The sequence below is a fragment of the Limanda limanda genome, chromosome 4, assembly GCF_963576545.1.
Source record: "Limanda limanda chromosome 4, fLimLim1.1, whole genome shotgun sequence".
NCBI lineage: Eukaryota > Metazoa > Chordata > Actinopteri > Pleuronectiformes > Pleuronectidae > Limanda > Limanda limanda.
Window position 1 is genome coordinate 22,247,085 of NC_083639.1, and position 23,299 is coordinate 22,270,383.

General features: G+C 40.9%; 1 protein-coding gene across 1 annotated transcript; it reads left to right on the forward strand.

Moving 5' to 3' along the window:
• The first annotated feature begins 19,271 nt into the window (after nucleotides 1–19,271).
• On the forward strand, nucleotides 19,272–20,908 carry LOC133000594 (gastrula zinc finger protein XlCGF57.1-like). The gene has a single exon (XM_061070543.1). It carries the CDS (start codon nucleotides 19,539–19,541, stop codon nucleotides 20,643–20,645), a length of 1,107 nt encoding a protein of 368 aa, XP_060926526.1. The 5' UTR covers nucleotides 19,272–19,538; the 3' UTR covers nucleotides 20,646–20,908.
• The last annotated feature ends 2,391 nt before the right edge of the window (nucleotides 20,909–23,299 follow it).

The window sequence follows — 23,299 nt, forward strand, 5'->3', positions numbered from 1 at the left end:
AGTTAGGTTACCAATAAAAGGTAAGCCTACTACTTCTTTGCTTTCAGCCAGCTACTCAAACAGACAAGCAACAAAATAACAAACAAACAAAATACAGAGGCAAGTGTAGGCCTACTTTGAAATAAATTTAACACAGAACTTTGTAGGGCTATTTGAGTCCTCCCCTTATTTGTGGAAAATGTATGAAATAAGAAGTACCCTATTTTGAAATAAATAAAAACATATAGCTGCAGCCTAATAGTGAAACGGACTGGGTTTATGTTTATGTTTGGTTTTGACATATGTTCAGTAAAACACTGTGTTGAAGGAGCGTTCTGATATCCTGAGGGTCAGTGAAGGGGTCGGGGTGGGACATGTGACTGTTTGGACCAATAGGATGGGGTTGTTTTTGGATCGGGGATCAATGAGGAAGTGAAGTGTTGTTGATATGTGCGAGTGACGGAGTAAGAGCGAGAAGTGCAGATGTTCGTGTAGAGGAAAATACAAGTTACTAAACCACGAAGAAGTTCCGTGTCCTGTGTAAGCGGGGACGCTACAATAGCTTAAAAATATATTTGACGGCGTTAAAATGGGTTTGCATTAACGCCGTTAATAACGCGTTAAACTGACAGCCCTAATTTCTACATAATTTATCTATTTTTCATAATGTCCTTCATGTCATTTCAAGGTTAAAGTGTGTTCCTTGCACAGAATGAATGTGTGTTCTATACTAGTTCATATAATTAATATATGTTGGTATCTTGGTTTGTGAGATTCAATGACAGTGTGTGTTCTCCTTTATGTATTGAATGTGTTTCCAAGAATAAAAGTCTAAAAAAAAAGATAATGGCGTCGTCGCCTTCCTCCTCCCCCTCCTGTTTCTGTACGAACGGAGGCTGCACTGGCTACAGTTGAATTGTCTCATCACGAGACAAATTAATCAGCTTCTCACAGTCAGACATGTTTGTTTACGTTTGTCGTGAAGTCGGAACTGGGCAATTTCAGGTCAGAATATCTGACATACGAGTCGTCTGGAACGCAGCATTACACTCACACACACAGACGTGAAGCAGCGACGACGGAGGAGCCCTCATTAACATGAATAACGGTAAATGTCAAACAGCAGGACTGTTAAATTCAGAGACAGCTGTGATGTCCCCAATCTCTAAAATTTGAAGATAATTATTTGTATATGTTTGTGCTGGGATGGTTTGGTTCCGTCGGTCAATCTGTGTGATACTGGACTCAGTAGATCACAGATCTATATAAAACAATATAGATCATAGGGCAGTGATTCAAAACAAACATATTTAATCTAATGATCAATTACGCAAGGATCGACATCACGTGACGGACGCAGGAAGTGAAGCGTTTGTCCTCACTGCAGTGTGCAAAAGGCACGCCACACTTCAAACTGCATGTGCTCGGGCTCGTTCATTGCTGCTTTGCAGTCCTAGAAATTGCAGAAATGTAATTTTAATGTTTAATTGTTTATTGTTTTCATCTCAATTTGAAGATGATCTGATATAAGCCCTGGTACAAGTACCTCAAAGTAAATATGTGGAATATGGCCAAAATGGCCACTAAATGCAAAATGGCGGCCTTCCTGTTGTGTTTTACATAATGCTTCTTGAGACTTTTTTGTTTTTCTGGTCATGATAGCTTTGTCAATGTGAACGTGTTCCAGGGGTCTCGTTATATAGTGGGTAAGGAAAGTATTCAGACCCCTTTACATTTTTCACTCACTTGCAGCCATTTGCTAAAATCAAAAAAGTTCATTTTATTTCTCATTAATGTACACTCAGCAGCAGCACCCCATCTTCACAGAAAAAAACAGAAATGTAGAAATTTTTGCAAATTTATTAAAAAAAAACTGAAATATCACATGGTCATATAAGTATTCAGACCCTTTGCTCAGTATTGAGTAGAAGCAGCCTTTTGAGCTAGTACAGCCATGAGTCTTCTTGGGAATGATACAACAAGTTTTTCACACCTGGATTTGGGGATCCTCTGCCATTCTTCCTTGCAGATCCTCTCCACTTCGTCAGGTTGGATGTTGAACGTTGGTGGACAGCAATTTTCAGGTCTCTCCAGAGATGCTCAAGTGGGTTTAGGTCAGGGCTCTGGCTGGGCCAGTCAAGAATGGTCACAGAGTTGTTCCGAAGCCACTCCTTTGTTATTTTAGCTGTCTGCTTAGGGTCATTGCCTTGTTGGAAGGCAAACCTTCGGCCCAGTCTGAGGTCCAGAGGACTCTGGAAGAGGTTTTCTTCCAGGATATCTCTGTACTTTGCCGCATTCATCTTTCCTTCAATTGCATCCAGTCGTCCTGTCCCTGCAGCTGAAAAACACCCCCATAGCATGATGCTGCCACCAACATGTTTCACTGTTGGGATTGTATTGGGCAGGTGATGAGCAGTGCCTTGTTTTCTCCACACATACCGCTTAGAATTAACGCCAAAAAGTTCAATCCTGGTCTCATCAGACCAGAGAATCTTATTTCTCATAGTCTGGGAGTCCTTCATGTGTTTTTTGGCAAACTCTATGCAGGCTTTCATATGTCTTGCACTGTGGAGAGGCTTCCGTTGTCCACTCTGCCATAAAGCCCCGACTGGTGGAGGGCTGCAGTGATAGTTGACTTTGTGGAACTTTCTCCAATCTCCCTATTGCATCTCTGGAGCTCAGCCACAGTGACCTTTGGGTTCTTCTTTACCTCTCTCACCAAGGCTCTTCTCCCACGATTGCTCAGTTTGGCTGGACGGCCAGGTCTAGGAAGAGTTCTGGTGGTCCCAAACTTCTTCCATTTAAGGATTATGGAGGCCACTGTGCTCTTAGGAACCTTGAGTGCTGCAGAAATTCTTTTGTAACCTTGGCCAGATCTGTGCCTTGCCACAATTCTGTCTCTGAGCTCCTTGGGCAGTTCCTTCGACCTCATGATTCTCATTTGCTCTGACATGCACTGTGAGCTGTAAGGTCTTATAGAGACAGGTGTGTGCCTTCCCTAATCGAGTCCAATCAGTTTAATTAAACACAGCTGGACTCCAATGAAGGAGTAGAACCATCTCAAGGAGGATCAGAAGAAATGGACAGCATGTGAGTTAAATATGAGTGTCACAGCAAAGGGTCTGAATACTTATGACCATGTGATATTTCAGTTTTTCTTTTTTAATTAATAAGGCAAACATTTCTACATTTCTGTTTGTTTCTGTCAAGATGCGGTGCTGAGTGTACATTCATGAGAAATCAAATGAACTTTTTCGATTTTAGCAAATGGCTTCAATGGAACAAAGATTGAAAAATGTAAAGGGGTCTGAATACTTTCCGTACTCACTGTATATACGATTTTTTGTTCACAAAAGTTTGAAATAAGTATTTCCTTGGTGCCATCTAGTGTGTTTTGTTAGGCACAGCTTCAAGAAGAGTAAAGCTCAGCACAGTGTTCCTTTTCCAGTATCTTTGTTGATGAAACAATTTGTTCACTTAGTTTGTAGTTGCAACTCTAGCAGAATGATAATAATGATGAAATATCTTATTTTCAAGACATATATGAAAATAAACTGAGCAGTGGTGGTGTCTGTTTAACTGAGGATTATGTATCAGTGGTCACATCAGGTTTGATTGTCTTATTTATTTCAATATTGTCCTTTTCCTGGGATTAATAAAAAATATAAATGCTTCTTATAATATGTTCTACGAGTCAACGGAAAGCCAATGAGCTGTCTAACTCCACAGCCCCATAGTGCTAATTGCCCTTCTCCCTTCTCTTGTTTAATTGATATTTCAATTGGGGTGGGAGTAACCTAAAAATCCATTTGAAAATGCATCTTAACAGGAGAAATAAGTAACTGAATGAATTAATGAATCACTCTCCCTTTTTCCTATTTGCTATTCAACCTTCTGAGTCATTTAGCTTCTCCATTCAACCTCTCCATTCCGTGACACTGGGCCTTGTTTAATATATCATCACACATATTAAACAAACACACTCAACCAGTCCAATTAAAATCCAACTGGATTTCATATAAAAACACATTTCAGCTCTTTAATTATCAGTGTGACACTCAAACCTGCTTCATGTGGGTTTTTTAATATTTCTGCAGGTGAATGAAAACTTGATTTAAGCTTCAAGATTTTCAGGAGAAAAACTCATTAGACTTTTCTCTCATCAAGCTGCTTTTTCTGCAAATTCATATTAAAGAAGTAATGAATAATGTGTGTTTGGTTAAGTGTGTGTGTGTGTGTGTGTGTGTGTGTGTGTGTGCGTGCGCTCGCGCGCAACCGGCACCAGAAGCAGGAAAACACGTTGAAAACATACGTTCATGGGGGTTCACTGTAAATTGTCAAATTTTGAAAAATGTGAGCATTGTACAGTACCTCTTTTATGTCCTAATTTTGTATCGTCAATGCTCAATAAACATACTGAAAAAAAAAGAAGAAAGAAAACATACATTCATGTTTATTTGGTTATTTACTAGTGCGGTCAAACGATTAAAATATTTAATCGCATTTATGTCATTGTTAACTCGCGATTAATCGCAATTAATTGCACATTTTTATCTATTCTAAATGTCCCTTCATTTGTTTTTTTCCATCTTTTTTTCCGTTTAATGCTCTTATCAACATGGAAAAGTGGATTGGCTTGCTTTATGCAAATGTTTTATTTTATTGAAAAACAACATAACCAAACAGGGCGGTACAAAATAAAATTATAAAGTGCACATTTCAGGTAAACAAAGGACTCAGCCTATAGTGCAGTTAAACCATGGCTTAATATTTTATTTTTTTCAAGTTTGCTGTGAACATAGCAGTCAGGCCCCTTATTTCAGAAACAATGCACCGTAACAAATAGGTTACCAATAAAAGGTAAGCCTACTACTTCTTTGCTTTCAGCCAGCTACTCAAACAGACAAGCAACAAAATAACAAACAAAATACACAGGCAAGTGTCGGCCTACTTTGAAATAAATTAAACACAGAAATTTGTAGGGCTATTTGAGTCCTACCCATATTTGTGGAAAATGTATGAAATAAGAAGGACCCTATTTTGAAATAAATAAAAACATATAGCTGCAGCTTAATAGTGTAATGGGTTTATGTTTATGTTTGGTTTTGACGTATGTTCAGTAAAACACTGTGTTGAAGGAGCGTTCTGATACCCTGAGGGTCAGTGAAGGGGTCGGGGTGGGACATGTGACTGTTTGGACCAATAGGATGGGGTTGTTTGGGGATGTCAGGCCCTCATTGGCTGGTTTTGTTGGGGATCGGGGGTCAATGAGGACATGAAGGGCAGTTGATGTGTGCGAGTGACGGCGTAAGACCGAGAAGTGCACATGTTTGTGTAGAGGATAATAAAAGTTACTAAACCACGAAGAAGTTCTGTGTCCTGTGTAAGCGGGGACGCTACAATAGCTTAAAAATATATATTTTAGTTGGCGAAATATTAAAACAAAAAGCGAGAGCAGGTCAGACTGGATGCGATACTGAAGCTGCAGCTGCAGCTCTGCGTTAATCTCGCGTTTTAACGTTAAAATGGGTTTGCGTTAACGCCGTTAATAACTGTTTAACTGATAGCACTATTATTTACGTAACACTCTTAAGGCCGATTTATATATTGAAAGTATGACCACTTGTATAACCCGTCACTGACTGGCGGATTTTCCGCCAGAAAAAGGCCGTGAGGAGCCGCAGTGGCGATGTAAATGAACAGTCGACGAAGAAGAAGACGTCTCTTGTTTGTGTGTCTTCGACAAAACACGTTACTCCGCCTAGTGTTCTGGCGGGGAATTAACACGCGCAACCCTTGGGGAACCATAAACCAAAACAAGTCCGTCGATGCAACTGCGTGGCCAGCCACAGTTGCAGTTGCAGTACTATAAATCGGCCTTTACAGATACATTACTGAGCATCGTTAACAAGTTACTTCTTCAAAATCCAGAAAATATCATTTGATATTGTTATTGGTTCTGATATCTGTCACGGCAACAAGATCCATAGAATCACTTCCTGCTTGTCTTCAGAATAAAAGCACAGAGTCCCTTTTGGTGTTGCTTCCTTTGAAGAAGTGACAGTTAAATCAAACTGAAAAGGATCATTTCTCAGGAGTTGTCTAGGAGGACAACCTGAGGGCTGAAGTGTCCACGGGCAAAACAGTTGAGTAAGGGTCTGGAACATAGACAGAATTCTCCTTCACGTCTTCCTGTCAAGGTCAAAGAACAGAGAGAGAGACAACAAGAGGCTTCTCTATTGAGGTTGGGTGTGTTGATGTTATCTCAACACTAGAGGTCAGTGTGTCCTCACAAATGTCTTCATGATGTCCTCATGAGTCTCTCCAGCTGCAGTGTTCAGATCCACAGAGAGTGGAGATTTATTTTATTGATAAAATATAGATTATATGGGGAAACAAACACTGATGCCTTTACTGGACCTATTGTGTGGGAATGGATCCAACGAGTGAAAAAATTTGATTTACATCACATTACATCAGATCAACTTCAAATGGAGATGAGTCACACGCTGTGGCGTCAAAGATTGATTACACGCCATCAAAACATGATGTTCTGTATCGCGGACATACACCATGAATCCTTTGATGCTGAGCCATCAACAAACAACTCCACTCCACTGTGCATTGTCCTATCACCACCAAACTTCTGTCTCATGATCAGAGTCCAAGCCTGAACAGCTCTATGTGTCAATATTTCCTCAGGGTCGTAGTGCCACCTACTGATCAGTGTGAAAATTAAGTTGTTGTAACATTGTCTAATTGAAACAAAATTGCTCACGCTACATCACAGCCCCTACTTGAACAGATCTATTAGTGTGTATGTAATAATACTGATGGCACCACCTACTGGCAACAGGAAATCGCCGAGGTGATGCAGAGGTCTGCTTGATGGACAGCCGAGGACACCACCTCAAAACAATGCTGAGACGGGCGCTGTACATTCCCTCTTACCCGCAGGACATATTCTCGGTGCAAGCAGCGGCTGCCAGCGGGGCGACCGTGACTTTCAAGAGAGGCGAGGACATTCTGGTGCACAAAGACGGTACAAAATGTCCCATTTATGTACATGATAGACTATATTACTTGCATACAATACCTGATGCATGTGATGACCGAGTTAAGGGATGTTATGATTTAAAGACATGGCATGATATACTGGGTCACTGTAATTTTGATGATGTTCAGAGGTTGGAAGGTGTTGTTGATGGCATGAAAATTGAAGGTCCAATAAACAAAACTCCATCTTGTGAAGTGTGCACCCAAGGCAAGTTTACGCAAACCAGAAACAGAAATCCTGATGTGAGGGCTAAAAGCCTTCTAGAGCTAGTGCACACAGATTTGGCAGGTCCAATTCACCAAGAGTCCAGAGAGGGGTACAAATATGTCCTGACATTCACTGATGATTTTTCCAGTGCAGTGTTTGTATATGCCTTTAAGAATAAAAGTGACACACTGCAAGCATTAGAGAGGTTTCTTGCAGATACGGCCCTATATGGTAAAATTCAACGTCTTAGATCTGATAATGGCACTGAGTTTACAGGAAAGCATTACAAAACTCTGTTGGTTAAGAACGGTATTAGACACGAGACCTCTGCACCATATTCTCCCCATCAAAATGGTACAGGGGAGCGAAATTGGCGTACACTATTTGACATGGCACATGCTGATAGAGAGTGGGTTACCTAAAGGTTTGTGGCCTTACGCAGTGCAGACAGCAGCCATAACCAGGAACAGGTGTTTTAACAACCGCACCAAACAGACACCAATTCAGATGTTAACAGGGAGACGGCCCAATCTATCCAGGATGCAAAGGTTTGGTTCAGAGTGTTTTGCTTATAAACAAGATAAAAGAAAGCTGGATCCAAGATGTGAAAAGGGTGTTTTTATTGGTAATGACAAAAGCAGTCCAGCATACATTATCTATTTCCCTGACAGCAGGAAAGTGCAAAATCACAGGTTAGTCAAGTTTGTTTCTAAGACCTGTGTTGAGCAAGACCAGCATTGACTCAGACCAGCATTGTGGATGATGATGATGATGATCTGGAGCAGAGGGCCAATAGGACTAGGCAGAATGTGAATGCAAGTCCAGTAAGTGACCAGGTTCCAGTCAAAGAGGAGGAACTGAGTAGCAGTCCTCAGACCCAGACAGTTGAAGCTATGCCTGAGCCTACAAGGTACCCTTCTAGAGTGAGGAGGAGGCCAGCCTATTTCCATGACTTTGTTTCTCAACAGAAATCTGATGAGGAAACTGATCAGGCACGGATGAACATAGATTACTGTTATAGAGTGACATGTAACATACCTGTAGCTTTCACAGAAGCTGTAACCTCAGATAGATCAAAAGAATGGGTTGATGCAATGGATGAGGAGATGCAGTCACTTAGAGAAAATAACACATTTACCCTAAGTAGTTTGCCTGAGGGTAAGAAAGCAGTGGGGGGTAGATGGGTTTATGCAATCAAGAACAACATGGATGGATCTGAAAAGTGCAAAGCACGTTATGTGGCAAAAGGATACAGTCAGATGAGAGGTGTAGATTATGAGGAGACATTTTCCCCTACAGCTAACTTGACGAGTATCAGAGTGGTCATACAAAAAGCAGCACAAGAAAACCTGATTCTGCACCAAATGGATGTTAAAACTGCCTACCTGAACGCACCAATGGACCATGAAATTTACATGGAACAGCCAGAGGGCTATGAGGTGAAATCTGGCACAAATGAAAAATTGGTCTGTAAGTTGGAAAGATCATTGTATGGGCTAAAGCAATCTGGCAGAAGCTGGACCACGGTTCTATATGAGTACCTAACCAAAAACCATTTTGAGCAGAATCGAGCTGACCACTGTGTTTACACATGGGAAACAGAAAATGCAAAAGTGATAATTGTAATATGGGTTGATGATTTGATGATTGCTGCAAGTGATGAAAATGTTCTATGAGATGTGGAGGACATGCTTGAAGAAAGATTCAAAATGAAGGACTTGGGCAAACTAAGGCATTTTTTAGGTATTGATTTTAACCAGAGTGACAACTGTGTGAGAATGTCACAAACAAAATATGTGGGAAAAATATTGGACAGGTTTAACATGCAGGAATGCAAACCTAGAGAGACATCCTGTGAACAAAAATTAGACTATACAAATGGTGCCGAAAAGATGACTGATGTGAAAAAATATAGAGAGGCAGTGGGAAGCCTCATCTATCTGACCATCTGTACTAGGCCTGATATAGGTTTTGTGGTAAGCAAACTGGCACAGTATTTCACAGAGCCAACTGTTGAGCAATGGGCCACAGTTAAACATGTACTGAGGTATCTTAAAGGTACAATTGACAAAGAGCTGTATTACAGAAAATGTAATGAGACACTGGGAATAAAAGCATAGTGATGCAGATTGGGCGGCTAGTAATGACAGACGTAGTACAACAGGCTATTGTGTAAGTCTAACCAAATGTGGTGCTTTGATTTCATGGAAGACCAAGAAACAGCCCACTGTTGCACTGTCTAGTTGTGAGGCAGAGTATATAGCCCTAGCCACTACCATACAAGAGTGTCTCTATCTTAAACAGCTGTTGGAAAATCTTGATAAATATCAGTACTCACCACCTAGGGTATATGAAGATAACCAAGGTACAATAGCCTTAGCAAAAAATCCCGTAAGCAGGCAAAGATGCAAACATGTAGACATCAAGTATCATTTTATTAGGTCTACTGTAAATAATGGTACAGTTATGTTAGAGTATTGTCCAACTAATGAGATGGTAGCAGATATATTGACAAAGCCTGCAACCAAGAATAAGTTGATTAAGTTTGCTGCATTTATTTTTGGAAGATGATGTTGCATATATTAACAATGTGAGAGCAGGTTGGGGTGTTAACAGTGTGCTCTCAACTTGTATTATGTTTTGGTTTTGTTTCGTTTATTAATTGAATACGGACACCTGTGATTGTTGGTGTGGGTGTGTACCTGTGGTGTGATTGGATTGTTGAGTGAATAAATCTCCTTGAGTGAGCGCAGCTGTTGCTGTGTGTTCGAAGTCAGTCACGTCGTTGCGTCAACTCTGTTAACACAATTTACATAAAGTTTTCACAGTGTGAGTTGCAATTCATAGTGTTGACCGTAATGAGCAATTAGCAGGCAAGGATCAACATCACGTGAGGGAAGCGTTTATCCTTGCCGCAGTTTGCAAAACGCATGCAACGATTCAAAATGCATGTGCTCTAGCCCTTTTTGCATTCCTAGTAATTGTCGTTTATTTTGGTTTTACTGGCGGAGTTTGTTTAATTGAATTATTGAGTATTTCTACTTCACTGTCTTTGTACTTTTACTTGTAATGGAATATTACTTTACTGTCTTGGTACTTTTACCTCAGTGAATGATCCGAATTCTTCTTCCACCATTGGTTAAGTTTATTTTGTTGCTAACACTTTAGTACTTGTTTAACAAGTACTTGTAACAAAGTATTTCTACTGTGCAGTATTAGAACTCTCGTTTCCTCTTCGTCCTCCAGTCCAATGCACACTGCATACTTATGAATAATTATGTAATTTTCTAAAAAAAAAAGGATAATTTATGCAGTGTCATAACTACATCTCTGACGTTTATAACAAACCAGATCGTTTAAAAATCGGTTGAAAATTGAGCAAGTTATGGTTATTTACCACTACCAATTACTATTATTATATCACTATTACTATTATTATTATATATACTGTTGCTGCCATTATTACTATATACTGCTTTTATATTGGTATAATTACTATCATATATACATGTATATTATGTTATATTATATACTATATATACTGTACTATTCTTATATACTGTCTAACAATAACATTACCATCATATCATCAGTACTATTAACATCATCTTGCCACTGCACTTTATCTGCCTATTTTATTTTATTTTATCTTGTGCTTCTGTTTTTTATTCTTTCTACCTCAATATTTTTTATTTTATTCTATTGTATTGTATTTTATTGTATTCAAATATACAGGCTGCTATAACAACTTAATTACCCTTCGGGGATGAATAAAGTACTCTATCTATCTATCTATCAACACAATGTTATGGGTGAGCGAGATGCCCCGTAGCAAGATGGCCGCCATGTGGTGACGTCCGGCTCCGTGGAATGAGACATCTAGTCTTTATATATAAATCTATGGTCTTTGTCCCCTCCCCTCAGAGACTCAGCGTGAGGAGGAAGGAGCAACATGGCCGCCATGCAGCTGCTGCAGGAGTCGGTACATGAGCGGATCCTCGCTGCCGCTGAAGACTTCCTGCTGCAGGTGGAGGAAGGAGGAGGAAAGGCTCGAGTCCCGGAGCTGAGAGCGATGCTCACCGAGCGGCTAATGGCGGCGCAGGAGCAGATCCTCTCGGGGCTGGAGGAAGCCTTGTTCGAGTCCGAGGAGCGAGTGGAGCGGTCCGAGCGGTCCCAGCGGGAGGTCTGCGGCCGGAGGAGGCTGCTGGAGGCCGCGATGCAGCCCGTAGTCCGGCTGCACAGAGCAGGTCAGTCCCGGGAAGAACCGCTCACATGCAGGGGCTGTTCTGGCTAATTGGAGGCCCTGGCCAAAGAACAACTTTGAGGCCCCCCCCCAAAAAAACCAATCCCCTCCAACCCCACATCCACCAGACACACACACACTTAATGAGCCATGTTATGTGAAACTGACATTTATTGTGAATAGAAACAACTAAACAATTATTTACTTCATAATGATTAACTTTACAGCAAAATGGCTAACATCTATTTTGACTGTGTGTGTGTGTGTGTGTGTGTGTGTGTGTGTGTGTGTGTGTGAGAGAGAGAGAGAGAGAGAGAGAAAGTGAGCAAATGAGTGTGTGTGAAATGGAGACGTGTGTGTGTGTGAGAGAGAGAGAGAGAGTGAGTGTATGGAGCTAGAACAGTCTCATAAGTAATAAATGCACACAGAAACGAATACATGCGCAAAAAAGATCCACAAATGTATTTGGGGATTTATATATATATATGTGACTCAAAACACAAATACATTTTCAATGCACACACAAATATCTTTCATTCCATATATACGTAAAAAAAATTCACATGTAAAACATAAGATTCATAAACACATTTCTGATGCACACACAAATAGAAAAAAAATTCACAAATATACGCATGTAAAAGTATTTGCAATCTTCATCAAATACATGTTTGGAGCTTGTTACATTCATATATAAACTGTTGGACCTGCATTTACAAAGTGCTTTTAATTTGTAAACCTCGCTGCATTTGTGTGTGGACTTTTGAGACTCCCCTGACAGGAGCCTGATCCACAAATGCGTTTTTTCTAAGAGGGGATTGTCTGTAGCCAATCAGATGTCTCTGGAGGTTTTTAGCCCGCCCACCCATAGATATATATATAAAGACTAGATGTCTCGTCTGCGTTGCCGGCCAACGGAGACGAACGTCCGCACATGGCGGCCATATTGCCAGGGGGCAGCTCGCTCACCCATAACATTGTGTTGGTAGCGATAATTAAACATTACTTGCTCAATTTTCAACCGATTTTTAAACGGTTTGGTTTGTTATAAACGTCAGAGATGTAGATATGACACTGGATACTTATGAATAATTATGTTATTTGCTAAAAAAAATTGAATAACTTATTAGTGTCATAACTTATAAGACATCTAGTCTTTATATATATATAAATCTATGAGCGGGCGGGCTAAAAACCTCCAGGCTGCCGGCCCGCGTTTTAATGACGTCGTGTGGAGGCACTCTCACGTGATTGGCTGTAAAGGAGTGAGACACAGCTGATTGGCTACAGACGATCCCCTCTTAGAAAAAACGCATTTGTGGATCAGGCTCCTGTCAGGGGAGTCTCAAAAGTCCACACACAAATGCAGCGAGGTTTACAAATTGAAAGCACTTTGTAAATGCAGGTCCAACAGTTTATATATGAATGTAACAAGCTCCAAACATGTATTTGATGAAGATTGCAAATACTTTTACATGCGTATATTTGTGAATTTTTTTTCTATTTGTGTGTGCATCAGAAATATGTTTATGAATCTTATGTTTTACATGTGAATTTTTTTTACGTATATATGGAATAAAAGATATTTGAAAATGAAAATGTATTTGTGTTTTGAGTCACATATATATATAAATCCCCAAATACATTTGTGGATCTTTTTTGCAAATTTGTGGATCTTTTTTGCACATGTATTCGTTTCTGTGTGCATTTATTACTTATGAGACTGTTCTAGCTCCATATGAGTGAGTGTTTCAGTGAGTGTGTGAGAGAAAGGGAGACGTGTGTGTGTGTCTGTATGTGTGAGAGTGACTGAGTGTGTGTGAGTGAGTGAAAGGGAGACTTGTGTGTGTGTTGTCAGGCGTGTTCGTTTATCCTTAAATATGAGAGAAGCCGATCCAAGGTTTTGGTTCAATCAAGTGTTTTATTAAAAATACAATGAAGAGTTATTCATAGCTATGGACAATTATCACAGTCTATGCTAATTAAGGTAGCAATAGGAAGTAACAATGGCCCCGAACAGCAGGGGTCTGATAATTATAACAGTAGATTTTGTTTATAAAATATTGGAGGGGTTTCAATGCAAATCACTTTGGATCTCCCTTATTGGTCCAGCTGCAGTTCCACACCTCTTGTCACTGAATCCAGGAAGTGACAGGGAAACAGCTCTCCGTCATGCACCTACGCTACTCTGCCGGTTGCTAGGCAACTCTATCCGGCCAGTCTGATGTTGTCTCCTACCCTAGCCTTGAGTAGAAATATGTCAAGCACCAGCCGTCTTGGCTGCACCAACTTAAACATAACAACTCTCTCGTCTCTCTTATCAAGACAGCTGTGAGACAGACCAACAATGTGACGCACGCACATTCTAATTTGTAGATTAAACATTAGGAAAACAAAAAGGTTAATATTGATGATTTGTATAAGGTCTTGTACCTGACTCAAACTGCTCCTACCCCCACCCTCCTTTCATTGGTTTTGAGTTCAGTTTCCATAATCCCCTTCACTCAAAGACCCCCAGAGAAGCCAAGGTTTTAGATTCTCGTGTGTGTGTGTGTGTGTGTGTGTGTGTGTGTGTGTGTGTGTGTGTGTGTGTGTGTGTGTGTGTGTGTGTGTGTGTGTGTGTGTGTGTGTGTGTGTGTGTGTGTGTGTGTGTGTGTGTGTGTGTGTGTGTGTGTGTGTGTGTGTGTGCACGCGCACGCGCGCACGTGCACGCGCGCGTGTGTGTGTGTGCACGCGCACGCGCGCATGTGTGTGCGTGCGCGCGCGCACGCGCGCATGTGTGTGTGTGTGTGTGCGCGCGCATGCGCGCATCTGTGTGTGCGCGCGCGCATGTGTGTGTGTGTGTGCGCGCGCACGCACACACACACACATGCGCGCGTGCACGCGCGTGTGTGTGTGCGCATGTGTTTCAGTCTTTGTATGTGGGATTTGATGAAGAGTGGGCCAAGGTGGGGATGGAGTCAGAGGGCAAAGGAGGTGCAGCTCCCCGTTCTTCAATCTGCACAGGAGGCGAGCAAATACCTGAAAAAGCAGACAAAAAAAGAGAAGGAGCATATAAGTTAGCATTCAGTATAGCATTTGAATGAAAATGGCATGAATTGAAAGCAGTTATAACTGCCACTTACTGTGTGTGAGTGTTGAGTGCAGGATTAAATCCTGATTCTTCGTGCTTTAGCATTGGCAAATGCAGTGATGACATCTTCCATGTCTAGCTTTCTCCTCACATCTTGCTCAATGGATATTACTGCCAGATCTGACAGTCGCTCCTGAGCCATGGTGGACCTCAGATATGTCTTGATTAGTTTCAAGGCAGAAAAATTCTGAAGCGGTTTTCTATTATCTATCATATCACTGTGTGGGGAATTGGCAACTGCAGGCGCCCCTGCTTGATGCTGTGTGAGAAGGGGGAAGGGGAGGGGGAAGGGGGACAGTTCACCTCTGGGTCTCCCAAATGCAGTGATTGTGGGCGGCGACCGGGAGGGGAAATGTGAGACGGAACTAATGTTTTGACGCCGCATCTCTTTAACGGTGGAACTGTAAACAAATCGTTCTTTCGCCGTAGCCAGGGGTCGGCAACCCGCGGCTCTGCGACACACATTAAGATCAGAGCTCGTTCCTGGCAGCTGACAGTATGAGACCCAACAAATTAAGAAGACACTTAGAAACTAGGGCTGGGCAAGTTAACTCGTTTCAATCGAGTTAACTCAAGTGATGAGTTAACTCGATTCATTATTTTATCTCGCATTAACTCAGGTTTGATTATTTATTGTTTTATTGTGAAAGTCAGTCTTTTATTTTGTGAAAGTCTGTTGCTGACTGCTGCAGAACAGGAAAAAAGAAAATAATTGGCGGATAAACAATCGAGTTAACTCATCACTTGAGTTAACTCGATTAAAACAAGTTAACTTGCCCAGCCCTATTAGAAACATAACAATCCAGTCACATGCATGTCCAATGAGAAGTGATTTATTTGAATTATTACAACAAAAAAAAAATCGTAAATACGACGAGGCCCCCTGGCTGCCGAGGCCCTGGGCAACTGCCCGACTTGCCCAATGGGACGCGCCGCCCCTGCTCACATGCTAACCTAAGCTAGCATCCGCTCGAGCAGCGGAGTTAAAACGTCACTTCCTGTCTCTGTCGGCTGCAGTAAAGTGAGCCCTCATGTGAGAAGCCAGCCGCCGCTCGGGTTTTTGCTGCGCGTCTACTTGTGCCTTATACGGTAAAGCGGTATAGATAGTCGGAGCGCCTAAAAAGTACGAAAACACAACTATATTTTAGTTATAGGCTCTCATTTGATAAGTTATTTTGTTATCTTCATGGCTTATCTGTTCATGTAAATTATATATTTTTATAGATTGGGCCACAAGCACAGATTTGCTCTTTAATTTTCTCAGTTATTCTGCAGTAAAAACACACACAACTTTTTCTCAGCATAGTCAGAGACACCACGAACAGGAATCCACTCGAAGTCACCTACAACCGATTAAGGAACATTTTGAATCAGCTTCCAATAGGGTTGGTAATGAATATTCAAATATTCGTCATTAAGAATTTATTCGAATAAAAATTCAAGCCCTAATGAATAATCGTTCTAGTCCAGCAGATTATGAGAACATCTTCCGGTATCTTGCGGACTGACAGTGAATCGACTGCGCACACGTCTTAGCCCAGAACATGTGAATATGTTGATTTTCATGAACAAGAACACACAGATGGGCCTGTGATAGGTAATGTATGCCCAGGCAATCCATGCAGGCAGTTGTTTAATAGCCTGATGTTTGTTAGCCATTTCACAGAGCCTACAGTAGGCTAGACTGTAAGGTAGCTAAAGCCTACATCTCGCTAATAAGTTGCCATGACTGTCAGTTTAAAACAATGATCTAATTTGGCATTAAGCCATGTTTTGTTATTATTCTTGTGTATTTGTGTCCAGTCTGATGACCAGTCAACTTCGCTCAGAGTTTTACGTTAAGTAGCGTAGGCTAAGTTAAAACTCAATTGTCAAATAATTAGGCTGCCGCCAGCGGCGGGAAGCCTGCCGTTTAAAAAGATGGATGTAAGTCATTAGACCGTGTTTTTTTCTTTTTAAAATTATTTTCAAATGTTATTATTAATTATTCATTTTTCAAAGGTCTATGCTGTAGCCAGGCAGTGCTGCGTTGTAATCGCTACCTGTTAAAATCCGTCGGATGGCATAATGGGCTGTGAAAAGTTAAACTTGACTACAAAATGGCGTATTTCCTTAATGAAGCTACTTTTGAGAAATATCAGTCCTGTTGTGTGCGTGTTTAACCTTAATGCGTGTGGGGATGATGGGTGGGGGAAAAAACATGGGGGGGGGGGTCATGAATATTCAAATAATTGTTCAATAACGTTATGAATATCCGAACATGAAAACTCCTGTAAAGTCCCATCCCTAGCCTCCAAATATGGTTATATATGTATACATTGTTTGGTTTTTACAGACTTGCCCTTTTAATTTGCAGTAAATTCATGATAATTGACATGAGCAGATACGCCATGAAGATTTAAAAAAAAAATCCAATAAAATAGTTGTTGTTCGTAATTTTTTGCCGTTTCAACCAACCATTTTGTTTTACCGTAAAGCCACAAGTAGACGCGCAACAAAAACCTGAGGGGCAGCTGGCTTAACACATGACGGCTCACTTTACTGCAGTCGGCTGCTCCACCTCTCACCTGAATAATGAGGAGGATTTGATGCTGTTGTGAACGAGTCTGTGCAGGAAACCTGCTGCTGTGTTGCTCATGTCTGCAGGGTACCCACGGGGTCTTGAAAAGTATTAAAAGTTGATATATTAATTTAGGAAAAATCAAGACCATTTTTCAAATTCAAAACTCTTAAGATGTGTAGCCGATGGTTTTTTCCTCTTATACTGTCAGGCCTCAGCCGAAAAATGCCACGAGAGATGGTTATTGAATCGAGACATCGCACCCGTTATTTTCCTTCACACTTCAAAACTTCTCTCTCGGCAACACCCACTTCCGTTAGAACCCCCCTTCAAAACAAGACTCCCAACCAACACCCTGCTTATAACAGGAACTACACAGGCAACATCAGTCTCAGAGCGCGAGACCGCAGCTCGAGTAACGCATGTCGTTGTTGAATCTTCAATGTAGAGGACGGCTAGCTGCAAATAGTGCGCTATTAATTATTTATATGGCTGCAAAGGAATAGGCAATGGGGAGTGTAAATTCGCAGAATCGTGGTTGGAACACAAGCAGTTCAAGCCCTGATTGAAGCCCGTCGCTGGAAATGACCGGGAGGCTTACTGTTCTGTCTGTGGAAAGAAAGTGAGTGTAGCTTCAATGGGGATCAATGCTCTCGTTGTCCATCGAGCATTCGGCAGCACCTTCCTCGGCTAACGTTGTTACACGATCCAGTACGAGTACGGCAGCTGAAGCTAGTAACGTTACTGCTGGCGTTGCTAACGTTAACTCAGTTGCCGCCGCTTCAACTTCTACAGACGTCAGAGTGACGCTGGGAGCCACACCACCACTGCGCACTGCACAAGTGTTGTGGTGTCTCGACACAACAGTAACACACCACGCACTGAGCTGGTGCAAACTGAAAAGCTGTTGGAAACCAAAGCAACTAAATTAGGGCACATGCCATGAATCATATTTGTAAGGAGTGAGCACTCCCACAGCTCAGGTAGTGTCGTGGTGGCTCTTTTTGAGAAAGTTGTAGCATTATATCAGTGACAATGTTGATCTGATTTGTGTTATTTATGCTGCAAAATTGTTTTATTAGTTAAGGTATTATAAAAGTGTCTATTGCAGAGTTGACTGAACCATTTACTGCTCAGTGTGTCTGTGCAGTGTTTCAAGTAGATCATGACTGCCCTGTTAATTTCAATCTAGCCTCTTAATTTGTCTCTCAAAGTGGACCAGATTGATGCATCTTTACTTTAAAATGTACTATATCCTCTTCCAAGACGGTCCAGGGTCCATCCACCATGATCTCTACAAGTCCCGTCGGAAACACTGTTGTGTGAGTGAGTGAGTGAGAATGGTACTGTTAAAAATAAATTGTGCCTTTTGGCTTAGTAACTCAATTTATTCTTTTGAGCTTTATTCCCTCCCGGCCTATCTGAATTCTGTTGTGTTGATACAGTGCTACATAGAAGTTCTGGCAAACTTCATTTAATTTTGCAATCTCAAAATCAATTGTGTCGCTGATGTAACCGGTTACAGCTCCTAGTGGCGCTGGGGTCTTGAAAAATATTAGAAGTGTCTTGAAAAAGGTTTTGAAAAGTATTAATCTCAGGATTGCTGCATATACCCTGGTCTGAAACAGAAAGTCTGGACACATTTCTCTGAGTTTTACCCACAGGTCTTGTCTGAAAGCATCTTAACCAACTAGCTAACGTCCCCTCGCCCTGTTCTCCTCTGTTAGTGACCTAATTGGTTTATTTGGCCTCAAAAATGAAAAACTTTTTTACCAGAAACCCTTTGTTTTATGCTGCTTCCTTTACGAGCTGCATCGTAACACTAACTGTAAACGACATCAACATATCTACTTCCTGAATGTGATCGTTCAAAAATCACATCAGCCGACATTAAACGACAAAACAAGTTTTTCAAAATATTTCAGGAAACTCTGAAATGATAAACGTGTGTATTTGTGTTTCAGTGTGTCCTGCAGACGTCCAGCAACTGATGGTGATTAAAGAAGAGGTTCCCCCTGAGGAGCAGCAGTGGAGCCCCCTTGTGGACCAGGAGGACCCAGAGCCCCCCCACATTAAAGAGGAATGGGAGGAACCGTGGACCAATCAGGATGGACAGCAGCTTCAAAGACTGGAGGAGGCTGATATCAAGTTCACATTGACTCCTGTCGCTGTGAAGAGTGAAGAAGATGAAGAGAAACTTAAATCGTCAACGCTTCGTCCGAGTGAGAGGAAGAAGAACAGAGTGGACTGTGGAGGACCAGAACCAGCCAGGAACTCAGGTTCTGATGGACGTTCACAACCAGGTCCTGAGGACAAGACTGAAGACTCTTCTGAGACTGAAGTCAGTGAGGATGATTGGATGGAGACCAGGGAACCTCAGACTGGTTTAAATACAAGAAATAACAAACAGCCTCTAAGTGATATGGGATGTAAGACAGAAAAAAAATCGTTTACTTGCTCTGAGTGTGGTAAAAGATTTAGCCAAAGGGGCAGTCTAAATATACATATGAGGATTCATACAGGAGAGAAGCCGTTTAGTTGCTCTGAGTGTGGTAAAAGATTTAGCCAAAGGGGCAATCTAAATAAACATATGAGGAGTCATACAGGAGAGAAACCGTTTAGTTGCTCTGAGTGTGGTGAAATATTTTACCATAGGAGCAATCTAACTAAACATATGAGGATTCATACAGGAGAGAAGCCGTTTAGTTGCTCTGAGTGTGGTAAAAGATTTAGCGAAAGGGGCTATCTAAATAAACATATGAGGAGTCATACAGGAGAGAAACCGTTGAGTTGCTCTGAGTGTGGTGAAAAATTTTACCATAGGAGCATTCTAACTAACCATATGAGGATTCATACAGGAGAGAAGCCGTTTAGTTGCTCTGAGTGTGGTAAAAGATTTAGCGAAAGGGGCAATCTAAATAAACATATGAGGACTCATACAGGAGAGAAACCGTTTAGTTGCTCTGAGTGTGGTGAAATATTTTACCATAGGAGCAATCTAACTAAACATATGAGGATTCATACAGGAGAGAAGCCGTTTAGTTGCTCTGAGTGTGGTAAAAGATTTAGCGAAAGGGGCTATCTAAATAAACATATGAGGAGTCATACAGGAGAGAAACCGTTGAGTTGCTCTGAGTGTGGTGAAAAATTTTACCATAGGAGCATTCTAACTAACCATATGAGGATTCATACAGGAGAGAAGCCGTTTAGTTGCTCTGAGTGTGGTAAAAGATTTAGCGAAAGGGGCAATCTAAATAAACATATGAGGACTCATACAGGAGAGAAACCGTTTAGTTGCTCTGAGTGTGGTAAAAGATTTAGCCAAACGAGCGATCTAAATGTACATATGAGGATTCATACTGGAGAGAAGCCGTTTAGTTGCTCTGAGTGTGGTAGAAGATTTAACCAAAGGGGCAGTCTAAATACACATATGAGGATTCATACAGGAGAGAAGCCGTTTAGTTAATCGGAGTGTGGTAAAAGATTTAAGATTCAGTCCTATTGTACAAGACGTGAGGATTAATAAAGGAGAGAAGTGATTCAGTTGCAACCTTTTGCAAAAAATAGTCTTATTAGGATTTATCAGCAGATGTTCATATTATACATATTCATAACTCACTGTTTTAAATAGACTATTAACATTTTTTATGTTCCTAGAAAATATAACGCATTGAATTACACAAAAGATTTGTGTTTATATGTCTTGTTTTTACTGATTTCTACTAGAGCTGTCAAACGATTAAAATATTTAATCGCGTTTAAGTCATAGTTAACTCGTGATTAATCGCAGATTTGTATCTATTCTAAATGTCCCTTCATTTATTTTTTTCCATAATTTTACTTGTTTTAATGCTCTTATCAGCAAAGTGGATTGGCTTGCTTTATGCAAATGTTTTATTTTTTTGAAAAACAACATTGCCAAACAGGGCGGTACAAAGTAAACAAGGACTCATCCTATAGTGCAGTTAAAACATGGCTTAATATTAAAAAAAATTCAAGTTTGCTGTGAACATAGCAGTCAGGCCTCTTATTTCAGAAACAATGAACCATAACAGTTAGGTTACCAATAAAAGGTAAGCCTACTACTTCTTTGCTTTCAGCCAGCTACTCAAACAGACAAGCAACAAAATAACAAACAAACAAAATACAGAGGCAAGTGTAGGCCTACTTTGAAATAAATTTAACACAGAACTTTGTAGGGCTATTTGAGTCCTCCCCTTATTTGTGGAAAATGTATGAAATAAGAAGTACCCTATTTTGAAATAAATAAAAACATATAGCTGCAGCCTAATAGTGAAACGGACTGGGTTTATGTTTATGTTTGGTTTTGACATATGTTCAGTAAAACACTGTGTTGAAGGAGCGTTCTGATATCCTGAGGGTCAGTGAAGGGGTCGGGGTGGGACATGTGACTGTTTGGACCAATAGGATGGGGTTGTTTTTGGATCGGGGATCAATGAGGAAGTGAAGTGTTGTTGATATGTGCGAGTGACGGAGTAAGAGCGAGAAGTGCAGATGTTCGTGTAGAGGAAAATACAAGTTACTAAACCACGAAGAAGTTCCGTGTCCTGTGTAAGCGGGGACGCTACAATAGCTTAAAAATATATTTGACGGCGTTAAAATGGGTTTGCATTAACGCCGTTAATAACGCGTTAAACTGACAGCCCTAATTTCTACATAATTTATCTATTTTTCATAATGTCCTTCATGTCATTTCAAGGTTAAAGTGTGTTCCTTGCACAGAATGAATGTGTGTTCTATACTAGTTCATATAATTAATATATGTTGGTATCTTGGTTTGTGAGATTCAATGACAGTGTGTGTTCTCCTTTATGTATTGAATGTGTTTCCAAGATTAAAAGTCTAAAAAAAGATAATGGCATCGTCGCCCTCCTCCTCTTTGTTTCTGTACGAACGGAGGCTGCACTGGCTACAGTTGAATTGTCTCATCACCAGACAAATTAATCAGCTTCTCACAGTCAGACATGTTTGTTTACGTTTGACGTGAAGTCGGAACTTGGCAATTTCAGGTCAGAATATCTGACATACGAGTCGTCTGGAACGCAGCATTACACTCACACACACGGGCGTGAAGCAGCGACGACGGAGGAGCCCTCGTTAACATGAATAACGGTAAATGTCAAACAGCAGGATTGTTAAATTCAGAGACAGCTGTGATGTCCCCAATCTATAAAATTTGAAGATAATTATTTGTATATGTTTGTGCTGGGATGGTTTGGTTCTGTCGGTCAATCTGTGTGATACTTGACTCAGTAGATCACAGACCTATATAAAACAATATAGATCATAGGGCAGTGATTCAAAACAAACATATATAATCTAATGAGCAATTAGGGAAGGATCGACAGCACGTGACGGACGCAGGAAGTGAAGCGTTTGTCCTCACCGCAGTGTGCAAAACGCACGCCACACTTCAAACTGCATGTGCTCGGGCTCGTTCAGTGCTGCTTTGCAGTCCTAGAAATTGTAGAAATGTAATTTTAATGTTTAATTGTTTATTGTTTTCATCTCAATTTGAAGATGATCTCATGTAAGCCCAGGTACAAGTACCCCAAAGTAAAAATGTTGAATATGGCCAAAATGGCCACTAAATGCAAAATGGCGGCCTTCCTGTTGTGTTTTTCATGATGCCTCTTGAGACTTTTTTGTTTTCCTGTTCATGATAGCTCGGTCACCGTGAACGCGTTCCAGGGGTCTCGTTATAAATACGATTTTTTGTTCACGAAATTTGAAATAAGTATTTCCTTGGTGCCGTCTAGTGTGTTTTGTTAGTGTGGTGGGAATTTGTATTTAATTCCCTGTAGAGGAAATAAACCATCAGACTGAGAGATCAATTTAATCATATCAAAGTATTTAATTAATGTTCAAGAAACAATTTACAGAGAGTAGATTTGAACACAAACAGAGTTACTAAGCAAACACTTGGCCAAGCCGGACAGAATTCTCAAATACCACTGCAGGTATCAAGGATCTGACAAATGGCAGGTGGTATGTGCCAGCTTTTATGCACAGCTCAAGGGTTCCACGTCATCCTCCGATATCATGCAGGCAGTACGAGTCCAGTGGTCGGACTTAGAAAGAGAAGGGGCAAAATGCCCC

What these genes read in the sequence shown, in the direction of transcription:
- LOC133000594 (XM_061070543.1), top strand. Translation starts at nt 19,539, where the DNA reads ATGGAGACCAGGGAACCTCAGACTGGTTTAAATACAAGAAATAACAAA.